The 22,754-nt window shown below is 46.9% G+C and overlaps 1 protein-coding gene across 2 annotated transcripts in view; it reads left to right on the plus strand.

Moving 5' to 3' along the window:
* ssh1a (slingshot protein phosphatase 1a) overlaps positions 1–22,754 on the plus strand; it is a 142,041-nt gene that overhangs the window by 89,706 nt on the left and 29,581 nt on the right. For both annotated transcript variants that reach the window (XM_084322420.1, XM_084322421.1), the window contains 6 exons: positions 6,716–6,780; positions 10,147–10,268; positions 10,681–10,749; positions 11,209–11,274; positions 13,283–13,477; positions 14,014–14,107. In XM_084322420.1, the coding sequence (XP_084178546.1) occupies positions 6,716–6,780; positions 10,147–10,268; positions 10,681–10,749; positions 11,209–11,274; positions 13,283–13,477; positions 14,014–14,107 (611 nt within the window). The remainder of the gene's footprint in view (positions 1–6,715; positions 6,781–10,146; positions 10,269–10,680; positions 10,750–11,208; positions 11,275–13,282; positions 13,478–14,013; positions 14,108–22,754) is intronic.

Here is a 22,754-nt window from a genome sequence, read left to right on the forward strand (position 1 = left end):
AGGCGGAGTCTCAAAAGAGAATGTTGAATATTTATTGTGCAAAAATCACAACAGATCCTCTGCTACTTCAACGGAGCCTTCTGGAAGCAAGTGCAGCAACGAATAATGTCCGTGTGGATCATTGGAGTAGGGTATATCTGCAGTGCTGCAGCCCCATACTCATTGATTAATGATACTAATACAAATCTATACAATCACCTGTTGTTGAATAAATAATATTACTTTCTAGTTATTACTAAAAAACAGTATATATAAAACAGTAGCTGTATAAAAAAGAAATATATATATTATAATTTATATAATTTGTTTTAAATTTTTCTTTTTTTAATGTATGCACTGGTATCGGATCAGTATCGGTATCGGCCGATACCCAAAAGCTTAGGTATCGGAATCGGATCGGAAAGGAAAAAATGGTATCGGAACATCTCTAGTTGAAACAGGGGGTGTGCTGGGTGTGAGGGGTCCTTAGCTATTTTTCTGGCGCGGGTGGTTGTGCGGGAGGTGAAGATGGAGTCCAGGGAGGGAAGGTCACATCCTGTGATTTTGGAGGCCTTGTTTATGATGCGCTGGAGTTTTTGAATGGATAGTTTTTGTGCGGAACCGTACCAGACTGTTATTGAAGAGGTGAGTATGCTTTGTATGATGGCGGTGTAGAATTGGACCAGCAGGTGGCGTTTGACCCTGTACTTCCTCAGTTGCCTGAGGAAGTACAGGCGCTGCTGGGCCTTTTTTGTGATGTAGGTGATGTTGGTGTCCCATTTTAAGTTATTGTTGATGTGGGTGCCGAGGAATTTGAGTGAGTCCGTCAGAGTTATGGATTGGTCAGAGATTGATAGTGGGAGTTTGTGTGTTTTGTTGGCAGATCTGAAGTCGATGGCTATTTCTGTAGTTTTGGAGGTGTTGAGCAGGAGGTTGTTGATGGAGAACCATCTCGCTGCTCTGTCCACCTCTCGCCGGTATGAGGTCTCGTCGTTATTTGTGATCAGGCCGAGGATGGTGGTGTCGTCTGCATATTTAAAGATTTTTACTGAGCTGTCCAGGGAGATGAGTTGGTTGGTGTAGATGGAGAAGAGCCAGGGGGAAAGGACGCAGCCCTGTGGGGCACCAGTGCTGAGTGTCAGGGAGTGGGATGTGAGGTTGTTCACCTTGACTTTTTGGGGTCTCTTGTTGAGGAAGTCAAGGATCCAGTAGTTCATGGCCGGGTTGATGTTCATGTCCTGAAGTTTGGAGAATAGTTTGTTGGGGGAGATGGTGTTGAAGGCTGAACTAAAATCGATAAACAGGATGCGAGCGTATGTGTTGGGGGTTTCTAGGTGTAGGAGTGTGTGGTGGAGTACTAGACTAATGGCATCCTCTACTGACCTGTTGGCACGGTAGGCGAATTGGTATGGATCTAGTTGAGGTGATATGACGGTTTTTAGGTAGTCTAGGACCAGATGCTCAAATGATTTCATTGCTGTAGATGTGAGTGCTATGGGTCTGTAGTCATTGAGGCAGGTTATTTTTGAGGATTTTGGGACTGGAATGATGGTTGACTGTTTAAAACACTGGGGGACTACTGAACATTGGCTTAGTGATGTGTTGTAGATGTCGGTGAATACAGGGGCTAGCTGGTCAGCACAGTAGCTGAGTACTGCAGGGGAGAGATGGTCGGGCCCAGCTGCTTTTCTTTTATTGCTTTTTTTGAAGACCGCCCTCACTTTGTCCTCCTGGATGGAGAAAGGGGGAGCGAGGAGGGGGGCAGGGGGGTGTGCTGTGAGTGACATTATCGAACCTTGCATAGAATTGATTGAGTTTATCAGGGAGGTCAGGGTCTTCATCTGCTGCTGGGGGGGGGGGGGCGTGCTTTGTAGTTTGTCATCTGTTGGAGAATTGAATAGATTTTCCAGTTCTGTTTCATTATGGCTTTCGCTCAGCATCATCTGCACTGTACTTCACTTTGTGCACGAGCACTGAATAAAAAATTACACCATGTACCTTTACATCCCAACATTCGTCTGGCCACACCCCCATCCGCTTACCTTCATAAGCAGGTGTGTGGTCACCTACTCGCCTCCTTCTTCACTTTCACCACAAGGAAGTGCCTTCGGTAGATCCCACACTTGACGAGGTTGTTAGCTGAAGAAAGTTGAGACGTGTTTACATTGTTGCTTGTTTTTTTCTTCTCTCATATATTCGACAGAAAAGAACTAAGTCATAATGTCTACTTCGGAGGGTCGCGCTCGCAACGCTACTCTTCACCAGCGGTTCTCCATTTCCGCCTCCGTCGTGCGTCTTGGAGCGGGGCTGAGACCTCTCTCGTGGTCGGCAGCCACGCCCGGTAGGCGCCGGTTCCCTTTGTTGCGGGGGAATTGAGACGCAAACTTTTTGCGTCAGCTCGCTCCCGTCGCAAGATGGTGGCTTGCAGACGCGAACGCCCTGGTTTTGGTGAGTTGCTGGAGCCAGGTGAGGATGCGTCGGTCTCTACATGCCCGATGGAGACAGAGGACTACATGATAGAGGCGGACGGTGTGGAGTATATGAAGCACCACGCCCTTCTTGTCGTTCTCCCAGGCGCCTTGAGGGATCAATGTGGGGTCTGGTTAGACTGTCCATTGATGTGTTTTGTGTCCCGACGCATACATAGTGCTGGCTCGGGGTGTTTCTGATAAGAATCATGCGGGTGGCTAGTACGCCTTGGTTACTTGTTATTAAAACAGCGTTTTTATAAAGCAACTGTGATGGGTTTTTTTTCCTCTTCCGAGAGCCTGTTACTGGGTCTCGACGGCTTCTCGTTCATATCTGGGGGATGTTAGCGGAATAGATCAGAACATAGGTAGAGGGGTCTCACGCCCTTGGGGTGGGCCACCGAGCACGGTTCAAACCGGCCCGTCTGGGTGGCGCCCTCTTTTCATGTTTTAGATCAACACGCATATCTGCCCCTTCTCCTGGAGTAGGCATGTCGGCGTGGTTAGGGCACGGGACTGGTTCTGGTCACGCTGGTCCAGGTCAGTTTACCCGTTGTCCGCCGGGGATGCAGATCTGCTGTTCTGGTACCCTGAGGGACTTGGGCTTTTTTCAGGGGGGAAAATGCCGGGTCGGCCTGGGTGTCACAGGGTTAGGCGTTATGGAGACCCTTTGTTGGGTACTCTTTTGTACCTGGCACTATTGTAAGGGGCTGGTTCTCCTTCTTTCGCTCCTCTCTCACGCATGGCGAAGAGGGGGCTGTTGGGGTGGTCTTCTGGACCCCCTCTGGTAATCCTGTGTGATTCCCGGGCCGCCGGGCCCGGTCCGAAGTAAAGTTTTGTTGATACCGTAGGCCTGGGATAACCCTTTTTTGGAAACTGAAACACTTGTACTGCGGTGTATAGCTGGTGTATACCCGCAGGTGTGTTTTGGATTTTTTTCTTGAGGGGTTATAGGAACAACCACCGTCTGTACCGAGAGGGTAGTTGTTTCCCTGGTATGTTGGAGCAGAGTCAATGAGTGTGAGTGTGGGCACACCGGTTGAGTGTGCCCCTGCACGTTCATGACGTCTGCCAATCATGTCAGCCTTCTCTGCCTCGACCCCTCTGGGTGGGTTTTTTTTAATGGAGGCTTTGTCATGGTGATCGACAACGCCAGCATACGCCCCTTCCGCCGGGGGGGCTGTTTTCAGTTGACTCCTTTGGCGCCTGTCTCGTCCGCAGTGCTCCAGGCTCAGGTTACAGCCTGCTGCCTGGTTCCCCGGTGCGCTGCCTGCTTCCGTTGGTTGAACTTTTTGAGTGCTTACGGCCATGCTGACTGCCTGTTCTGCAGGGTCAGTGTGCCAGGCGGTGTGCTATTGGGGGGAAAGAGCCCGCTCTTGGAGGGGCCTTATCCGAATACGCTGGCGATGTGGGGGGCGGTGTCACTAAGTGACCGCCTGGTGGGGTCTTGATGCCTGGTGTCGACTTCTCCGGGCCCCCTTTTTCCAGGGGATCCAGTCCCTTCAGTGGGTCTGGGTCTTCCTTCGCGCTCCGCTGCTACAGCCTTGCCACAGGGTTGGGTTTACTCTTGACCCCGTGATTTTGGGGGCAGTAACGAGGTTTGTTCCTTCCGTTCGTTCCCTGGTGGCATGCGGGTTGTGCGTGTGTGTAGTCATGGGGTCAAGCCACGGTCTGCTCACCCTGTTGCTTGAGTTCCTCTTCGCACGGTCGGATCCGTCTCCCTCCCGTAAGCCTCCAATAGGGAGGGTATCCTCCATTAGGGAGGGTCGGGGGGCTCGGTCCTCCCCGGTCTGATGGTTGTGGGGGGCCTCAGCGGGGTACATTTGTCGAGCTATGGCTCCCGCTCAGCTCCTCTTGTGCAGATGATGCTGAGCGAAAGCCATAATGAAACAGAACGTAAGGTTATGTATATAACCAAGTTCTGTGAATTATGGCGACGCTCAGCATCAGACGCCGCTGCAGCCCTTGATCTCGCCTTGTGGTGAACGTTTGGGAAGGAGGCGAGTAGGTGACCACACACCTGCTTATGAAGGTAAGCGGATGGGGGTGTGGCCAGACGAATGTTGGGATGTAAAGGTACATGGTGGAATTTTTTATTCAGTGCTCGTGCACGAAGTGAAGTACAGTGCAGATGATGCTGAGCGTCGCCATAATTCACAGAACTTGGTTATATACATAACCTTACGTTTTGTTGAGTGGTTTGATTTGGCCTTCCTGATAGCAGACCGGAGTTCATATTTGGCTGATTTGTATGCTTCCTTGTCACCACTGTGAAATGCAGTGTTTTTCTTTTTGCAGAGTGCTGCTACTGTAAGTCCTTGTTGAACCAAGGTTTGCTGTTGCCGAATGACCTAGCGGTTTTGGTAGGGATACACAGCTCCACACAAAACCGGATGTATGACGTCACTGTTGTTGTGAATTCGTCCAGTGAGCTACACATGGATCTGAAGGTGTCCCACAGAGTGCACTCGAAACAGCCTCTCAGGGTTTCAACTGCTTCGGTGGTCCAGTTTTCACGAGTTTTTACCACGGATTTAGCGGTTTTAAGTTGTTGTCTGTATGATGGGATGAGGAGCAACATGGCATGGTCAGATTTTCCCAGCGGAGCTCTCGGGAATGCACGGTAAGCGGATTTAATTGTGCTGTAACAGTGGTCCAGGGTGTTAGCTCCTCTGGTCGGGCATTTTACTGTAGTTGGGAAGCTCGCGTGAGAGGTTTGTGTGATTGAAGTCGCCCAGGACGGTTATTGGGGAGTCAGGATGTAGCCTTTCAGTAGTGGATATGTGGCGAGCAAGCTCACAGATAGCGTTGCTAGCGTTAGCTCGTGGCTGTATGTAGACTCCGGTAAGCACAATCGATGCAAATTCTCTTGGGAGATAGAATGGTCTGCAGGATATAGTGAGGTATTCCAGATCAGGGAGCATGATTGGTGAATTACAGTGGAGTTAGTGCACCAACGTTGATTTATCATAAAGCATACTCCGCCGCCTGTTTTAGCGTACCTGTCACACCGGTGAATCGAGTAGGCCTCTGATTGGCCACTGACGTTTCTGGTGCGCCCAATCGTGTGACGCCTGTTTCTTCACCGGTTAAGCTTAGGCACTCTTTCGAAGTTGGTTAAGGTTAGAGTTTGTCTTAGAGCAGGGCGATAGAACACCAGCCCTGATTCCAAACTCTAACCTTAACCAATTTCAAGCTTAACCAGTGATAAACTAGGCGTTAGGTAGTTTGCTGCTGTTCGACGCGGAAATGGGCAAAGACACAGCTCGTCACGTGATTGGGCGCACATGTCAGTGGCCAATCAGAGAGCGTCAGTCAGTGGCCAATCAGAGAGCGTCTCCGCATAATGCGGCTACGGACGAAAATAACGCTAGCCCGCGTGGGGTTACAGCTGCATCCGGAACGTTGGTGTTGAGCCAGGTTTCAGTAAAACAGAAAGCAGAGCATTCCCTGTATTCCTTCTTCTGGATCAGGAGTAGGAGTTCTTCCATTTTGTTCGTTTTGAAGGTGAAACAAGGCATGTCATCTATGTGTGTGTGATGATATGAAACACAGTAATTAATAGCAGCACCGATCTGTTGAACTGGAACACATTAATGAAGCGGGTTTGCCTTGTTCTTATTTCCTGTAAATCTTTTGTTTTGGGAGTAGTAATATTGTTATTCGTTCACCACCAGGGGGTGCTGTTATCTCACTTACCTCTACTGACTAAACCAGAGGCGTCGTTCTCATACCTTTTCAGGTTAATTAAGGACTCCCAAATTTAGGCTACAGTGCAGACCCCCATCTGAGAATCTTCTTTTTTTTTTGGATATGATTTAGTTCAGAATTCCATAACTATGTGACTAGATAACAGTGGAGAGCTCAGATCTGAATAGTCATTATTATACTTTCTCTCATTGGTCTCACTTCTAGTCAATTAAAGAATAGTAAAATTTAACTATTCCCCATTTTGTTAGGGGCCCCTGGGACCCAGAATGGACCCATGAGAGTTCCCCGGGCCGTGCTTTGAGAACCACCAGAGCACACTACACAGTCTCACATGACATCAGCTTAATGTGGACCTCTCGAATACCTCCAGTTCTCATTACTGTTATTAGCCTACTCTGTGCGGCCCAACTGGTGTAGGCCGGGGTCCTGTTTGGTTTTAGGTCAAGATTTATTAGCTCTAATATAATCTAGATACTAGGTACTCATCCCATAAACAAGGCTGTGTAATGACAGGTGATGTCATGGATCTGGATTTGTTTTATGGTCTTTCTCAACAGGCGACTTGCCTCAGCACCTGCAGGTGATGATAAACATTCTTCGTTCAGAGGACAGAATCAAACTGGTGAGAGACAATACACACACAGACACGCACGTGCACACACACACACACACACACACACACACACACACACACACACACACACACACACACACACACGGAGAGACAGAGAGCCAGGGCCTGTGACTAACAACCTGGCACCCTGGCGTATCCTGAATGCATTTTATTGTGTGCTTAAAGACTCTCATTTGCTCACTAGAATTACTAGCTCATGAGAACATGTTTGAACACACACAGGTCCACATTACCAAGTGTTTCCAGGGTGTAAAATGGTGTTTTAGTTTGTTAAAGGCACTACTAGGAGAGTTTTGACATCACTATATCAGTATAAATGCAATGTCCATACCTTGACAGGAACACTGTGGAAACATGTTGAGACAGATGAAAGTGAAATACAGTTTGACAAGACCACGAGAGTCCATCGATATCCTCTTATTTTCTATTGGTATTGTGTGATGAGTCGATGTCCTCTATTTTCTATTGATATTGTGTGATGAGTCCATTGATGTCCTCTATTTTCTATTGATATTGTGTGATGAGTCCATTGATGCCCTCTTACTTTCTATTGATATTGTTGTGTGATGAGACCATTGATGTCCTCTATTTTCTATTGATATTGTGTGATGAGTTCATCGATGTCCTCTATTTTATATTGATATTGTGTGATGAGTCCATCGATGTCCTCTATTTTATATTGATATTGTGTGATGAGTCCATCGATGTCCTCTATTTTATATTGATATTGTGTGATGAGTCCATTGATGTCCTCTATTTTCTATTGATATTGTGTGATGAGTCCATCAATGTCCTCTATTTTCTATTGATATTGTGTGATGAGTCGATGTCCTCTATTTTCTATTGATATTGTGTGATGAGACCATCGATGTCCTCTATTTTCTATCTATTCTTTTTTTGTATCCACTTTTTCTCCTTATTTTTCAATTTTTCTCCCATCCCAATTTCACCTCGCCAATTTCTCCCTTCAATTCTCCCCTCCCCTGTCTCGAACGTTGCTAGACTATGCCTCCCACTGGTCGGCTGCAGTGAGGACCAAGCTTTGCATCACGTGTCCCCTCCGGTACACGAGGAGGCAGCTGTCGCATCTTTTCACCTGAACAGCGCGATCTCTCAGTGGCGAGGAGTAACGCGTGGGAGGCTCACGCTGCCCCCGATACTTCCTGATTCTGCTGTACAGGCGCACCAACCGACCTGTAGGAGTCGCTGTCCACAACGTCCAATCCCCACCCACCGGCTTTCCCACCCTCTAACACTGCCAATTGTGTTAGTATGACGACCGGCCAAGCCGGTAGCAACGCCGAGAGCTGGGCTCGATACCAGCATCTCCTGCGTTAGTGGCGAGCGCCTTGCCCACTGCGGCACTCAGCCGCCCTATTTTCTATCTATTCTATTGTGTGCGACCGGGTCAGAGCCACAGGAGTTCTGCTGAAAGCATTGTAGCACAAATAATAACTTTTTTAATTTTTTTATTTTTTATTTTTTTTTATAGCACTTTTTCATACAGAAATACAAATAAAGCCTTTCCAAACAGAACTTGCTTTATTGACAAAAATAACTCACGGTTAGCGAGGGCTGTTCACCCTCTCCTCTCATCATCAAAGCAAATCCCATGCCGGGGGCCGGAAGAAGAAACACGAACATCTGCAACAGGAAGCGACAGGGTTTAGCGAATTAGGTCTCATCATGAGAATTAGGTCTTATCGTGAGAATTAGGTCTCATCATGAGAATTAGGTCTTATCGTCAGAATTAGGTCTTATCATGAAAATGAGGTCTTATCATGAAAATGAGGTCTTATCATGAGAATTAGGTCTTATCATGAGAATTAGGCTACCAATTGTTTCAGCAATGGTCTCGTGTTCACTGTAATTATACCAACCATCTGACAGTCAGTGATATATATATATGTATATATATATTTTTTTTTTTATTCTTTAACACAATCCCGCCCAACAACGTATATATCTGTGTTTCGAATCCATGCTTAAAGGACCGACCACGGATATATCCGTGGCAAGGTTGTTTTGGCTTTTATTCCATTTTAATAACCTATTCAAGGTCGCAGAGCGGCACTGCAGATGTACCCTACTCTTTGAATTCGACAAAGTGCATTACCGGCCAGATCCTCTTAGGGGCGCTATCTCGATAATGCAGTGTTCCCTGTGGCAGAAGCTGTCTTTTTTTTCTGGATTTCCAATGTAGTTTTCTACTCACCTGAAGCGATCGCTATTGCCTGTTGCACGGAATATGTTTTGGATTGCGGATTTCACTATGCAGTAAGGGGATATATCATCAGCCAATGGACATATCGATCTACCAGATGGCGATCGATAACTGGGAAATGCTCGGGGGGATCCAACCGGCTCATGGTAAGATCTTTTTCACGTAAATTACATGCTGATCAGAGCTTGTTATGATACTCAACCAGCCGATCAGCGTATGTGGCTACTGAGATGAACACGGTTATTGGTAATCAATAATCAGAAACGACGTCCCCCGCCCCCCCCCCCCCCCCCTTTCATGCATACATGCTTGAGGATCGTACCGATCATATGCAATTTGAGTTTTAACTGTAGCTTCTGTATAACCGAAATGCCATTGGATATAACGTTAGTAGATATTAGCCCTTTATCCAGCCTTCCAGGGAATATACTACCCGTATAACGCTTATATTCACGGCGCTATAAAATGAGAACGTATTGATGAAATATTTTTTTCTTTAAGCCATTTTGAAGGGACGGTTTATGGTCTCAATTGACAATGAGAATGGACAGATAGCAATACTATAAAGTATAGATTTAGCTCTACAAACAGCCCCACGGACTGTGCAAGTCTGTTTACATATGCTGGTCGTCTAGAGTGATATTAGACGCATCCCAGTGGCCGCCAATGTGTTAACAGCACTTCCACCATGTTTTCATTTTTTTTACTTTTTTTTTTAGAGCTCTGATTAACATATTACACAGAACCAGTGTCATTTGGGGTTAATTTTCCCTTGCATATTCCCCTGAGACAGACATATCATTATATCACCAGAGGCTCAAGGTGCCGGGCGAGCCACACCTGGTGCAGGGAATCAAACCTGTGACTTTCCTCTACCCACTCGAACTACTCTCTAACCTCAATAATCAACAGGCAGCAACACCGCCCCACCCGCCCACAAATAAAGAATGAAACTCCCCACGCATTTCTCTGTGAGCCTGAACTTGAGGAGATATACTGTATCATATATTTAATCCAAAGTGTTTTTGCACATAGCGCTGGTAAAGGGTAGGGATAGCAGCATAGTGTGAGGTCAAGAGGACGTCACTCTGAGTTAATGTAAATGAACCCCCCCCCCCCCCCTTGTCCAGGCGGTGCGGTTGGAGAGTGCGTGGTCGGACCGCGTGCGCTACATGGTGGTGGTGTACACCAGCGGGCGCCAGGACACGGAGGAGAACATCCTACTGGGGATGGACTTCAGCAACAAAGACAGGTATGCTGAGTGTGTGTGTGTGTGTGTGTGTGTGTGTGTGTGTGTGTGTGTGTGTGTGTGTGTGTGTGTGTGTGTGTGTGTGTGTGTGTGTGTGTGTGTGTGTGTGTGTGTGTGTGTGTGTGTGTGTGTGTGTGTGTGTGTGTGTGTGTGTGTGTGTGTGTGTGTGTGTGTGTGTGTGTGTGTGTGTGTGTGTGTGTGTGTGTGTGTGTGTGTGTGTGTGGCAGTAATGCTTCAGTACAGTCGGACACTTCCACTGCATAGTGGACAACAGGCGCCTCTTGGACACGTGGCAGACACCAGATAACACGCGGCTGGATGCAGTGGAACACATCGGTGAAGAGAGTGTGAGCTGTTTTATATTTGCTCGCTCGTTTTACACTTTCCCCTCGTTTTCTTTTTTTCGTCCCGTCAGCAAAAGCTGTTCGATCGGCATGGTGCTGCCTCTGTGGAGTGACTCCAAGATCCATCTGGACGGAGATGGGTGAGTTCCCTCTGATCCACACCGAGAGGGGAGAGAGAGAGTCAGAACCACAACTATTTACTGATGATAAACGTGTCCGAGGTGACTTTTAGTCGATGACGTCAGGGGGGGCGCTGCTCTGTGTCTCTCTGGGACTGACTGGTCTGCTTGGTCTCAGTTTCTTCCCCCTCAAATGTATATACTCTATTTTTTAGACTCTTTTTGTATCACAAACAGTACTGTATATTTGTACTCTGGTATGTCATAAATGTATAGATGTAGCAGTACTGTCTATCTGTATGGCATGTATGTCATATATGTTATGATGAATTGAAAATGGGGGACCCTGATGTAAACAAGACGAACGTCTTTCTCTGGTCTGCATCCCCTTAACAATTGTGTGTATTGAGCTGTACTGTATTGTACCCATTCTGCAATCTGTTAATAAAATTATCAATCAATCAATCAATCTCCTCACAGGGGGTTCAGCGTGAACACAGCGGGCCTCACGCACGTCTTCAAGCCGGTGTCGGTGCAGGCCATGTGGTGAGTAACGCACACACACACACACGCTATATGGAGCCACAGAGGCCATGCCTTGTAAAAGTTCCTGGATAGTGAATCAGTCTCACACACACACACACACACACACACACACACACACACACACACACACACACACACACACACACACACACACACACACACACACACACACCAATAAATCGACTGACGGCACATGCTTGGCATTTTGTAAAAACAAGCGGGCGGTGGAGGTTATGCTGTTGTTCCACGCTGCCACCTGCTGGTGTGGGGCTGCGTGTGGAAGTGCACTGCGTTTCGATCTAAACAATGCGCTCAGGGGAAGCGTGTAGCTTTATGCCAAGCAAGCAGTGCAAAAATTTACCGTAGTGGCATGCAGTAATGCGCCTTTCATTTTCGCGGAAATAGGCTGTCTATTGCCATTCTCTTTGACAAACTCTAACCTTAACCAGCTCCTTAACAGCGCCTAAACTTAACCGTTCTAACCTTAACCAACTCCGAAACAATGCCTAACCTTAACCTTAACCATAGAAATTATATTGCCATTCTCTTTGACAAACTCTAACCTTAACCAGCTCCTTAACAGCGCCTAAACTTAACCGTTCTAACCTTAACCAACTCCGAAACAATGCCTAACCTTAATCGGCGAAAGAATACACGTTAAAAAAAAATCACGTTAAAAAATATTTTCGATGGGATTCGAACTCGCCAGCAAACAAGCCATAGGATCCACAGCCATGTGTCCTAGCCAATTGAGCTATTTGTTGGATACTGAATAAGGGGCGGTGACTTATATATATTGAGCTCCGCTCGTGTCGCATGCGCGGGCACCTCGCGCGAGCACGCCGGCGCACGCACGCACCTGAGCGAGCACGCCGCCGCCGGTGCACGCACGGTAGCATTTGTCTGAAAAGAAGGGCGCTTTACCGCACTAGCGTGCGGTGACGAATGCGGAAGCATTTTTGCACTGCTTGCTTGGCATTAACGTACAGGCTCAGGGGAACTCCCATAGCTCACCGCATATCTCGGCGCTATTTCTGCGTCGGGGAAAACCATGCTCGTCACGGATCTGGGGGACACGAGTTCGATTCCCGGACCCGCCGTCATTTCTCAGAATGTCTTCCCCTGCTCTACATCCCATTTCAACCTGTTTCTGTCGGTCATGCTTGACCAGAAAAGCGATAAATGCTAAAAAATAAAGTAAAAAAAAAAAAAAAACAATGCGCTCAGACTTAATGATCAAATCAAATCAAATCAAATTTATTTATAGGGCCCGACAACACACGTTAATGTCCCCATGGGCCGTACAGGTCTTCTTTAAACAAGTCAAAACTTGAAAAATTTAACAAGGTGCTTAGTCCTTGAAATTCAAATCAACCATTCGCATTGAAAGTTTTGTTCATCCATGATAAAATAGTTCTGAATCAAGAAATATACTTTTTTATCTAAAGTGTAACTAATTGTCAGAAATTGGTTTTAAGCCATAAATATTGGATCCGATTTTCTTTTCAATAAAAAACTGCATTTGACGGCCAGGTAGCGCAGCGGACTAAGCGTCTGTCTACCACCGCAGAAACACTGGTATCGAATCCGGCTGTCAGCAGTGCCTCCGGCTTGGCCGGTCGTCATACTGACACAATTGGCAGTGTCAGCGGGTGGGAAGCCGGTGGGTGGTATCCTGTGGAAGCATGTGATAGACTTCAGGGCTCCCTAGACCGGCATGTAGGGGGCAAATGCACGCAACGACCAGGAAGTGGAGGGGGGAATTGGCATAATGACTAAATTGAATTAAAAGTGAATTGTATCCTTTTAAATGCCCTTTTAAAATGGAAAACAGTGCTTAGAAAAGTACTTGAAAGTCTGTGGGAACCCTGAAGAGCAAATGATAAATTAACGTTTATTTGGTCATGACAACTACAGAATAATCAATCGTAAGAATCAGGATTTGTGCACAAGCTGATCTTTCTGAAACAGCTTTGATCTTCATCTTTCAAAAACCACCTGGATCTAGGTCGGCTTTGCAGATCCTGCACAAGGTGTGCGAGGTGTCCCGCAGGTACAACTACTTCCCCGGGGGGATGACCCTCACCTGGACCGGCTACTACGAGAGCTGCATCACCTCGGAGCAGACCTGCGTCAACGAGTGGAACGCCATGAAAGACCTGGAGACCACGCGGCCCGACTCGCCCACCATATATGTCGAGAAGTCAGTGAATAGAAATACTTCATCACACTTCTTTGCGAAACAGGAGCGCTGATCTAGGATCACTGCTCAGGTCTCGTGACCGTACAGACCTCACCGTGACTTACAAGCCAATCTGATCTCAGGCCAGCACTCCTATACTTTGAGATGTTTGGTAAATGCAGGCACAGATCTGTAGAAGAGTACAATGTAAAGTCTATGCTAGTCTTACACTGGCTGTTGAAAGAGGCTGAAATAGGGCTGCAACGATTCAGTCAAACAATAAGTAAATTCTCATTATTTTGGCAAAGATTTGATGCATAGTAAAAACCTCTATATATACAGTATATACATTATACTATGTAATATAAATTGATAATAATGAATGAATAGTGAATTTCAATTTTACAGACCAATTCAGTAGGATTTCCACATATGATACATTAGTTGTATTAATATTGAAATAATAGTTATATAATAATAGCAAATACATTATTATGATAAACAAATGTGTTGTGTGTGAATTCGGTTGATTCTAGTGAGACTTTTATCTTTGGCAGGCCTTCAGAGAGTGAGATGACAAAGTGCCTTATCAAAACTAAACTTAGAAGCATCATGATGTGCCAAGATCTAGAGAACGTCACTTCTAAACAGGTAAATAACAACAAACACACTGTAAGAGGAAGCCGCTTCTTTACCTACTTTGTATCACTTAGTTTTCATTTCAAGTTTCAAGTTTGTTTTTTATTAGTCAGAACAAAATACAGGATACATTATAATGAAATGCTTGTTTCTGTATGAGCCCCTGAGAGTGTGCTACGTACAATAAAGATAATGTAAGTAAAAAATTAAGAAGTAAAAAGTAGGTGTGGAGAGTCACAGCCACGTGACCCCGCAATTGCCATCTCGTCCCCCCGTACAGACGCTATTAGGACAGTGGAAAGTGACCGACCAGGATGACAGAGGCCGTGTTGAAGTGCCACGAAGTGACCCTTTTTGTATTTTGACATCCTGTTCTCTCTCTCTGACTTGTGTCCCTTGTATGATGTAATATATTAAGCATTATAAAGGATTAAATATAAGTATGTATTATAAGCTTGATAACAGGACGAGTAGGCCTCTGATATGACGGATGTCTTTTTGTATTCTTATATAACCTGTATAAATATATACACTATAACTATACTACAGTTAATGGAATATACACTAAAGAATGGAAAGAAAAAAAAACCTTTTGATAATGAAGGGTGGGTGAGGAATGTGCGCTTCCCTCCACGACCTTGAAGGCCTGCGAGAAGGGAATGTGCACGGTTAATCCTTTGCAGTCCTGAGGCAGAGGGAGAACCTATGTATAATGTTTTACACATGTATGTGTATGGTATATGTCTGTATTGTACATGTATATATATATATAGGCGTACAGGCTATTCCAATTGAAAGCCGGGACCCGTGTAGAGGCAGATGGAATTCTAAGGGCTTTCCACAGCCATAAGTAATCTGTTACTTCTCCAGTAAATGTAACGACTAGAAAGGGAGGAGTTCATCCTTACTGAGTGTGTTATGTGTTATGCGTTGATTGGATGGTAGAAATGTCATCACTGTATTTAGACCAATAAGTAAGAGGTCTTGTTATGATGCCGGACCGGTATATAAGTGACTGCTCCAGTCTCGTCGATTCAGATTTTCATTTTTAGCGTCAGATACTGTTGAGCGTTGTATGGAACAGAATCTGTCTATTTTTCAGAGTGGAGTCCCTAGGACAAAGCTTTGTTTTTTAGAGGCTATGCTATGCTAAGAGAGAGATGCTTTGTTTTATACTTACTTTTACTGAATTGGACATTTCCAATGCAGTCTCTTTGTAACTTGCTTTTTCTAATTAAAACAACTTTGTTATAATACCTATTGAATTTGTGGACTGCTTTCTATCGCAATGTGTCACGACGCTGGCCTCGCCCTGCTCTCATCTGAGGTAAAACGGTATAGCTATATTCTGGAAGCCATGCAGATTGAATCAATTGCTGGTTACTGCTTTTCAGCTAAAGTTATATAAAGGATATAATATATATGTATACTATTGACAGTAGTAATGCTTAGTTTCACTGTTTGTTGTTTGCAAGCGCCGGTAGCCACTGTGTTCGACGGGCTCCATTGGGTTTGTGGGAAACTGAGAGTCTCGCCACTGCAGGGCCGGACGATCGGTGGCCACGGATTGATGGACCTGTCGAACTGATAAGGGGCTATGGGGCTTGCAAATGATTGTTAGTGTTAGTACGCTAATATTACACTATTAGCAGTAATAATACTTATTAAAAGAGTAGTAATATCATCAGGCTTACAAATGATTAGCATTACCGGCCTTTCGTAAAATGATGATAATAATGATGATAATGATAATGATAATAATATTATTATTATTATAGGCAAAAGAGTTCTCCCAGACATACATTCGGTTTATTACAAACAAAGAAGAGGTTAACAACTCTTCTATGCTTATATTTCATATCAACTGGATATAACTAACTAGTGACTATGAAGTAAGCGTGATAGAAATAGTAATTGACCCGAGAACTTAGCGAGTTTAGCACCTCGCTGGGGGATATCGGGCGGCCACAGGGTTATATCTCGAGTAAGTGACCTGAGATAGATAGAGACAACCCATCGGCATTCAACATGGCGTCCCTGGGTGGGCTGAGATCGGTATGAGATAACAGCCAAATATAATAAATATTGATAACGGAGAACCCTGAAATGAACAGATTACAAAAGTGAGTTTGAACCTTACTTGAATGTGCTCTTATCAGCACTAGGAAGCCATAACCTTCCGCTTTAGAATGCGCCAGACAAGGGATATTGATCTGTATGGCCCTCAGTGGAAAGCAGTGGCAAATTAAAAGGCATCAGCGTTTTTGTGGGCATTGCTGGTGGAGCGGTTGAGGCCGCAAAATTGGATTAAAGAAAAAGAAAGTAAAGAAAACCCCCTCTCTAAATGTCTGGCAGTTTAGAGAGACATCAGCGCAGCCATACAGGCTGGCATTGTCGGCTAACGAGCCAGTGCTAACTGGAAGCTAACTAGCCGGAGTCCACAGGAGGCTACATAGCCCAAGTCTACAGGAGGCTACATAGCCCGAGACTACAGGAGGCTACCTAGCCGGAGTCCACAGGAGGCTACATAGCCCGAGTCTACAGGAGGCTACATAGCCCGAGACTACAGGAGGCTACCTAGCCGGAGTCTACAGGAGGCTACATAGCCCGAGACTACAGGAGGCTACATAGCCCGAGACTACAACAGGCTACCAAGCCATAGCTAACAAAAGCTCACAACCGGCTAACAAGCCAGAGCTAACAAGAGCTCACAACAGGCTACCAAGCCAGAGCTAACAAAAGCTAACAGCCGGCTACCAAGCCAGAGCTAACAAGAGCTCACACCCGGCTACCAAGCCAGAGCTAACAAAAGCTCACAACCAGCTAACAAGCCAGAGCTAACAAGAGCTCACAACAGGCTACCAAGCCAGAGCTAACAAGAGCTCACAACCGGCTAACAAGTCAGAGCTAACAAAGAGCTCACAGCCGGCTACCAAGCCAGAGCTAACAAGAGCTCACAACCGGCTAACAAGCCAGAGCTAACAAAAGCTCACAACCGGCTAACAAGCCAGAGCTAACAGGATGTGAACTGGCCCTAGCCAGACACAAGCTAACAGCTGGCTACCAAGCCAGAGCTAACAGAAGCTAACAGCTGGCTACCAAGCCAGAGCTAACAGAAGCTAACAGCTGGCTACCAAGCCAGAGCTAACAGACGCTAACAGCCGGCTACCAAGCCAGAGCTAACAGAAGTGAACAGGATGTCTCACAATCATTCCCACATCACAGAGGACGAGGATTTACCCTCGGATGATGGATTGGGAGTTTTTACACCCGACAGGGGGTTAGACTACCTAGGAGAGCGGGAAGAACACCCAGAGTCCCCTGAAACGTTTGCGGAAATTGAGGAATTCACAGAACCAAACAAATCACAATACCCAGAGCTGCCGGCTGTACAGCAGGCGGTAATTGGAACACGGAAGGCCACGACAGTTACGGCCCCCGCATACTGGCCCGACAGTTTGGGACTTCAGGGACAGTGGAACCCACTGCCCCAAATCCCTACACCAAACTCCCCGCGAGGGGAGCAGACCATGCCAGGTTAAATCTCTTGTGCTATTAAACCAAGAACTCAACCGGGAAACCCGAAGCATATACAGCACCTATGGGTCTGTTCCATATGGTTACAAAACTTTGTACCAAAAGGGAACCACACGTTTGTGGTTAACCCGGCCAACCGAGGCCTACGTAATGGAGGAGGAATGGCAAAAACCATACAGGAAATGGCAGGACCCGGCTACGCAGACTGGTGTGCAAGAGAAGTGGCCGGACAACCCCATAACCTCCTTAAGGACGGCACATGCTGGTGGGAGTCCCCTACCTACTTAAAAATAAGGGTTACGCGGGGATACTAACAATTGCCATGCAGGACGTGCTGCCAGGAGCAGACATCGAAACCCAAACCCGAGTACTCCTGGCATACTACAGGAACATTTTCAGACAAGCCCAGGACGCAGGCATAACAAGCCTAGTTATGACCTTGTTTGGAATAGGGATTTGGCATTATGATGCCAATACAAGCATATGGTGCTTCCTGGAAGCCTACCAAGAAATACCAGCCACGTCAATGGCAGTGGTCTTGCTGATCCCGGATAAATACCAAGCAAACACAATGCGCAGAGCTCAAATGGAAGCATGGCCACCACACTACCGTAATGGCTGGGGAAACCTGTTCGAGGAAATCGAGCCCACTATGGTCGGAGAACTCACACAGGTCATGAACGAGCTAGCATACAGAAACCAGACATGGTCTGGTCCCTCGGGAACACCAAGGGAAGCATTGAGTCACTCAGATCAAAGGGCCCAAATTACGTGGCCCCTGTCAGGACAAGGGAGGATATATGAGGAAACACCAGATACTCTGCCTCCAAGCCCGGAGAAAGAAGGCTCAGGTGGTTTCACTAACCCTGAAAGCCATGAGCTCTACTCCACCTGTGCGAGACACACCCAGGAGGGGATGGCACAGGAACATGGTCAGGACCCAGGAGTTGGCCGAGCACTGCCTGCTCCCACCCACAGGTACATGGACCAGAGGGCTCCCCGCTCAATGAGCGGTCCCTCCGGACACGAAATGGGGGGATTTACACCCATAGGTGAGGAAAGAAGAGTCCCAAACTCAATAAAAGAATCCCCTAAACCTGAAACAGGAGAATATACACCCAGGGGACACCTCCCGACACTGGGGGGGTCAACCACACCTGGGCGATATCACTCCCTGCAGTGCATAAGCCCAGGACCACGTGTTCACGAGGAAGTGAGGCAAGCGAGAGCAACCTATACATCTCCCCATGGTGAACACTCAGGTGTGAGAGTGACATCTACAAACTCTCACATACAAACACCAGACATAACAGTCACTAACTACCCAGTCTGGACCGACAACTCTGATACACCATGGTCAATCCTCACCTTCACTGGACCGTCATTGACGAACTATGGTAGATGGGAAACAAGCATGGTAACGGCAGGAGGCTCTTACTACCGGAACCTGAGGAAACAGGTAATGGAAATAAGGACCAAAGAGCTCCTGAAACCAGGCAAGGCAGTAATCACAGAGTGTGATTATGAGGTGTTTCACGCGGAGAAAATTGTCCATGTGACACTAAGCCAATGCCAATACAAGGAGATAAAGTCCTCACACATAAACTGGGACAGACTGGTGTCCCGTATAAAGGAACTACTGCAGAAAAGGGAAATCTATGCTGGCCATGGTACTAAGGACATGCCCTACCGACTAGCCATAAACCTAATGTGGGGCAGGTCTCGAGGATATGGCCAAAGAGGCATATGGTTGGGGGAAGCCGTAATCAGCGCAATCTCAAGCCTAAGGAGTGCAGAGCACACGGAGATCCGTCTCATGGTGGAACCTAGGGACCATGAGGCAATAACCCTGGCCTTGGATAGAGCAGGGGAGGGTGAGGAAGACGAGGACGATGAGCCTGCATTGGTACCTCTCACTCCCCCTCCGAACCCTAAGGAGTCGGGACCCGTTCCCAGGAAAGAAAGGTCCAACTCCCAGAACTCCTCCCGAGCAGCGGAGAGAGGGAGATCATCCACACCCAGGAGACCAACAGTACAGTTCGAACCTGAAAAGGCGGAACCTGCGCGATCTCAGGCCAGGAGTATCCGTAGACTTCTAGGCTGTCCCCCGGAGTCAGGGGACAACCCAGCAAGTAGCGAACAGGAGTATACTGATCCAGATCAGGACTCAGAAATGGAGGGAGACCGGGATAGGTCAAGCTCCAGAGCATCCTCCAGGTCTTCATCTCGGTCAAGATCTAGGGAGAGAGTTCGGTACCCGAGGGGCGAACCTCCTAGACCTCGGAACAAGAGAGCTAAACTGGTCAAACTGAGACCTATAGGCAAGGGGCCTACTCTGAAAGGCACCACCTTTCAGTCACCCTCGGGCTTGACCTGGGGCTCAGGATTGGAGGACGTCTCCGAAGAAAGTGAAGGAGAATTGGAAGTAAAGGAAACAGGGGATATTATGCCAGCATATCCTGTGACATGGGGAACGGCTCGGGCCTTAGCCCGGTCACCCGTGGCAGAAAAAGTGTTGTCTCACCCTGGGATAACAGAACCATACAAGCATGCATACTTACATGCAGGCTATGACGTACTACGTGAACAGGTGTACAAGCGAGACAGGGCCATGGCTGAAATAGCCAGGAGGGAAAGGAACTGGTCGGACGAGGCCCCGTCCCTAAGTTCAATCCGATCCCTGAGACACACCACACATGAACCCCGACCGGAAGTGAGTCCTCACTCCATACTAGCCCAATCCCTCGGAGGTATTTACCAACCAAGGGGAAACAGTTCACATTCAGGCAGGAGTCTGCATGACAGCACCCTATACGGAGAAAGCAACAGAGCACAAGAATTGTTAAGCAAAACCCAAGTGCTCAAAAAACTGGCACCCGAAATGCTTCAAGGGGAGACCCAGGCTGCTTATATCCACCGGATTGCTCAGATTTTTCATGGGTCGCCTCTCTATGATGACCCAGATGCAGCTTGCATTTTGAGACACCTCAAAGGACTGGAGATCCCCGAAGGGGCCTCAATGGCCCAAATGATGGAAATAGAAGTAAGGATCCCCGGTCAAGATCCAGGGGGAAACATGGTGGAGAAACTAATCCCACTGGTGCGAGACGGGAGCCTGTCTCTCACTGTTGCAGCAGAATCAGTCATACGTGGAACACCTATGCAAGGATCAGGCTTACTGCTTGAAAAGCTATTCATAGGTGTACCAGGGGGTAACCTTCTGGCAGCCAAATGCGCAGCATGGTCAGGAGACCAGTTACGTACTGAATGTATGCTGTATGACCAAGTCAAAATGCTTTCTCAACACAGATACAATAAGGGGGAAAGGAAAGGGGAGAACCCATGAGATGAGAAGGCTCAACTTCGGCCTCCCAAAGCCCAGCAACAGCCACCGGCTAAAGCTAAACCTACCTACTCAAAAAACTACAAAAGGGGGGGCTCCCAGGAGCACCCCCCGAAAACAACCCAGGAAAGAGTGGGGAAAACGGAGTCTTCCGACATCAAATACCTCTCTGCAGACGATTGGTGGGCACTAACCCCAGAACAGCAAGCAGAGATGAGGGCAAAAAGGGAGGAATCCAAAGCCCGGAAGGAAAAACATCAATAGTATCCTTACCTCCTGGGGCCCTGACACATGACACTCAAGCAAGTGCACACTGCACTTGACATTCAGCTCATCTGTCGAGAGGAATAATATATAGTGTTATTGTCATTTAGGAAGAAACATGACATAGAATACTACATTCATTTTGTATACATTTTAAGTATACTATGTAATGATGTCTGTCTTTTCTCTAAAACCAGAGTAAAAAGGACGAAAAGATTTGTAATCTATTTCATTCAAGGCAAAGGGGATTTCCTGACAGTAACTATTTGGTAGGTTACACCCGTACCAACCATATCAGCTGCATGAGATGTACACAGCGCCTATGGATAAAAATTGAGACTCTGCAAACTCTCATCAAGCTTAGCACCTTGACGCGGGGGGACAGAGCGAGCATCAGGGTCTCTATATCCGACGGGCCTATCAGATTTGTGGGGACTTGGAAGCTTCAGCATACAGGACGCTGTGGTGCTTAGGCGGCCAAGTCACTGGTTTATAGGTCTGTCAAAACGGATCGGAGGTTCTGGGGCTTAGAACATCCGTGAGTTGGGCTTTATACTAATTGAATAGGTAATAACAGCCAAGAGAATATGAACTTAATTGACTGCTGTCAGGTGCCTCTGGAGTAAAATTTATTACAGATTTGAGTTAAAACCTTACTCAAGATTGGTCTTATCAGCAAGCAAACCTCTCCAACCAAGACTCCTCCTAAATGCTAGAGATCTGGAACAATGAGTGACGTAGAGGTCTGCAAAGCACAGCAGACAGCCTAAGAGGTAAAAAATCTATCAGGAACAAGAGAGGGTTGATAAGAAACCACTTGAAGTGGCGTTTACTTGCGACTAACAGGTCTAGGGAGCCTTAAAGTCACTTGAACTTGAAGTAACCAAATGCTTACTTAAAGTCAGAACTTAAGTAGAAAACTCTACGAGTCTACAGCAGGCTAACTAGCCAGTGCTAACAGATGATGACAGCAGGCTAATGAGCCAGTGCTAACAGATCATAACAGCAGGCTAATGAGCCAGTGCTAACAGATGATGACAGCAGGCTAACGAGCCAGTGCTAACAGATCATAACAGCAGGCTAACGAGCCAGTGCTAACAGATCATAACAGCAGGCTAACGAGCCAGTGCTAACGGATGATAACGGCAGGCTAACTAGCCAGTGCTAACAGATGATAACAGCAGGCTAATGAGCCAGTGCTAACAGATCATAACAGCAGGCTAATGAGCCAGTGCTAACAGATGATGACAGCAGGCTAACGAGCCAGTGCTAACAGATCATAACAGCAGGCTAACGAGCCAGTGCTAACAGATCATAACAGCAGGCTAACGAGCCAGTGCTAACGGATGATAACGGCAGGCTAACTAGCCAGTGCTAACAGATGATGACAGCAGGCTAATGAGCCAGTGCTAACAGATGATGACAGCAGGCTAATGAGCCAGTGCTAACAGATGATGACAGCAGGCTAACTAGCCATTGCTAACAGGAGCTAATAGCAGGCTAACTAGCCATTGC

Source organism: Notolepis coatsorum (assembly GCF_963971535.1).
Source record: "Notolepis coatsorum genome assembly, chromosome: 10".
Taxonomy (NCBI): domain Eukaryota; kingdom Metazoa; phylum Chordata; class Actinopteri; order Aulopiformes; family Paralepididae; genus Notolepis; species Notolepis coatsorum.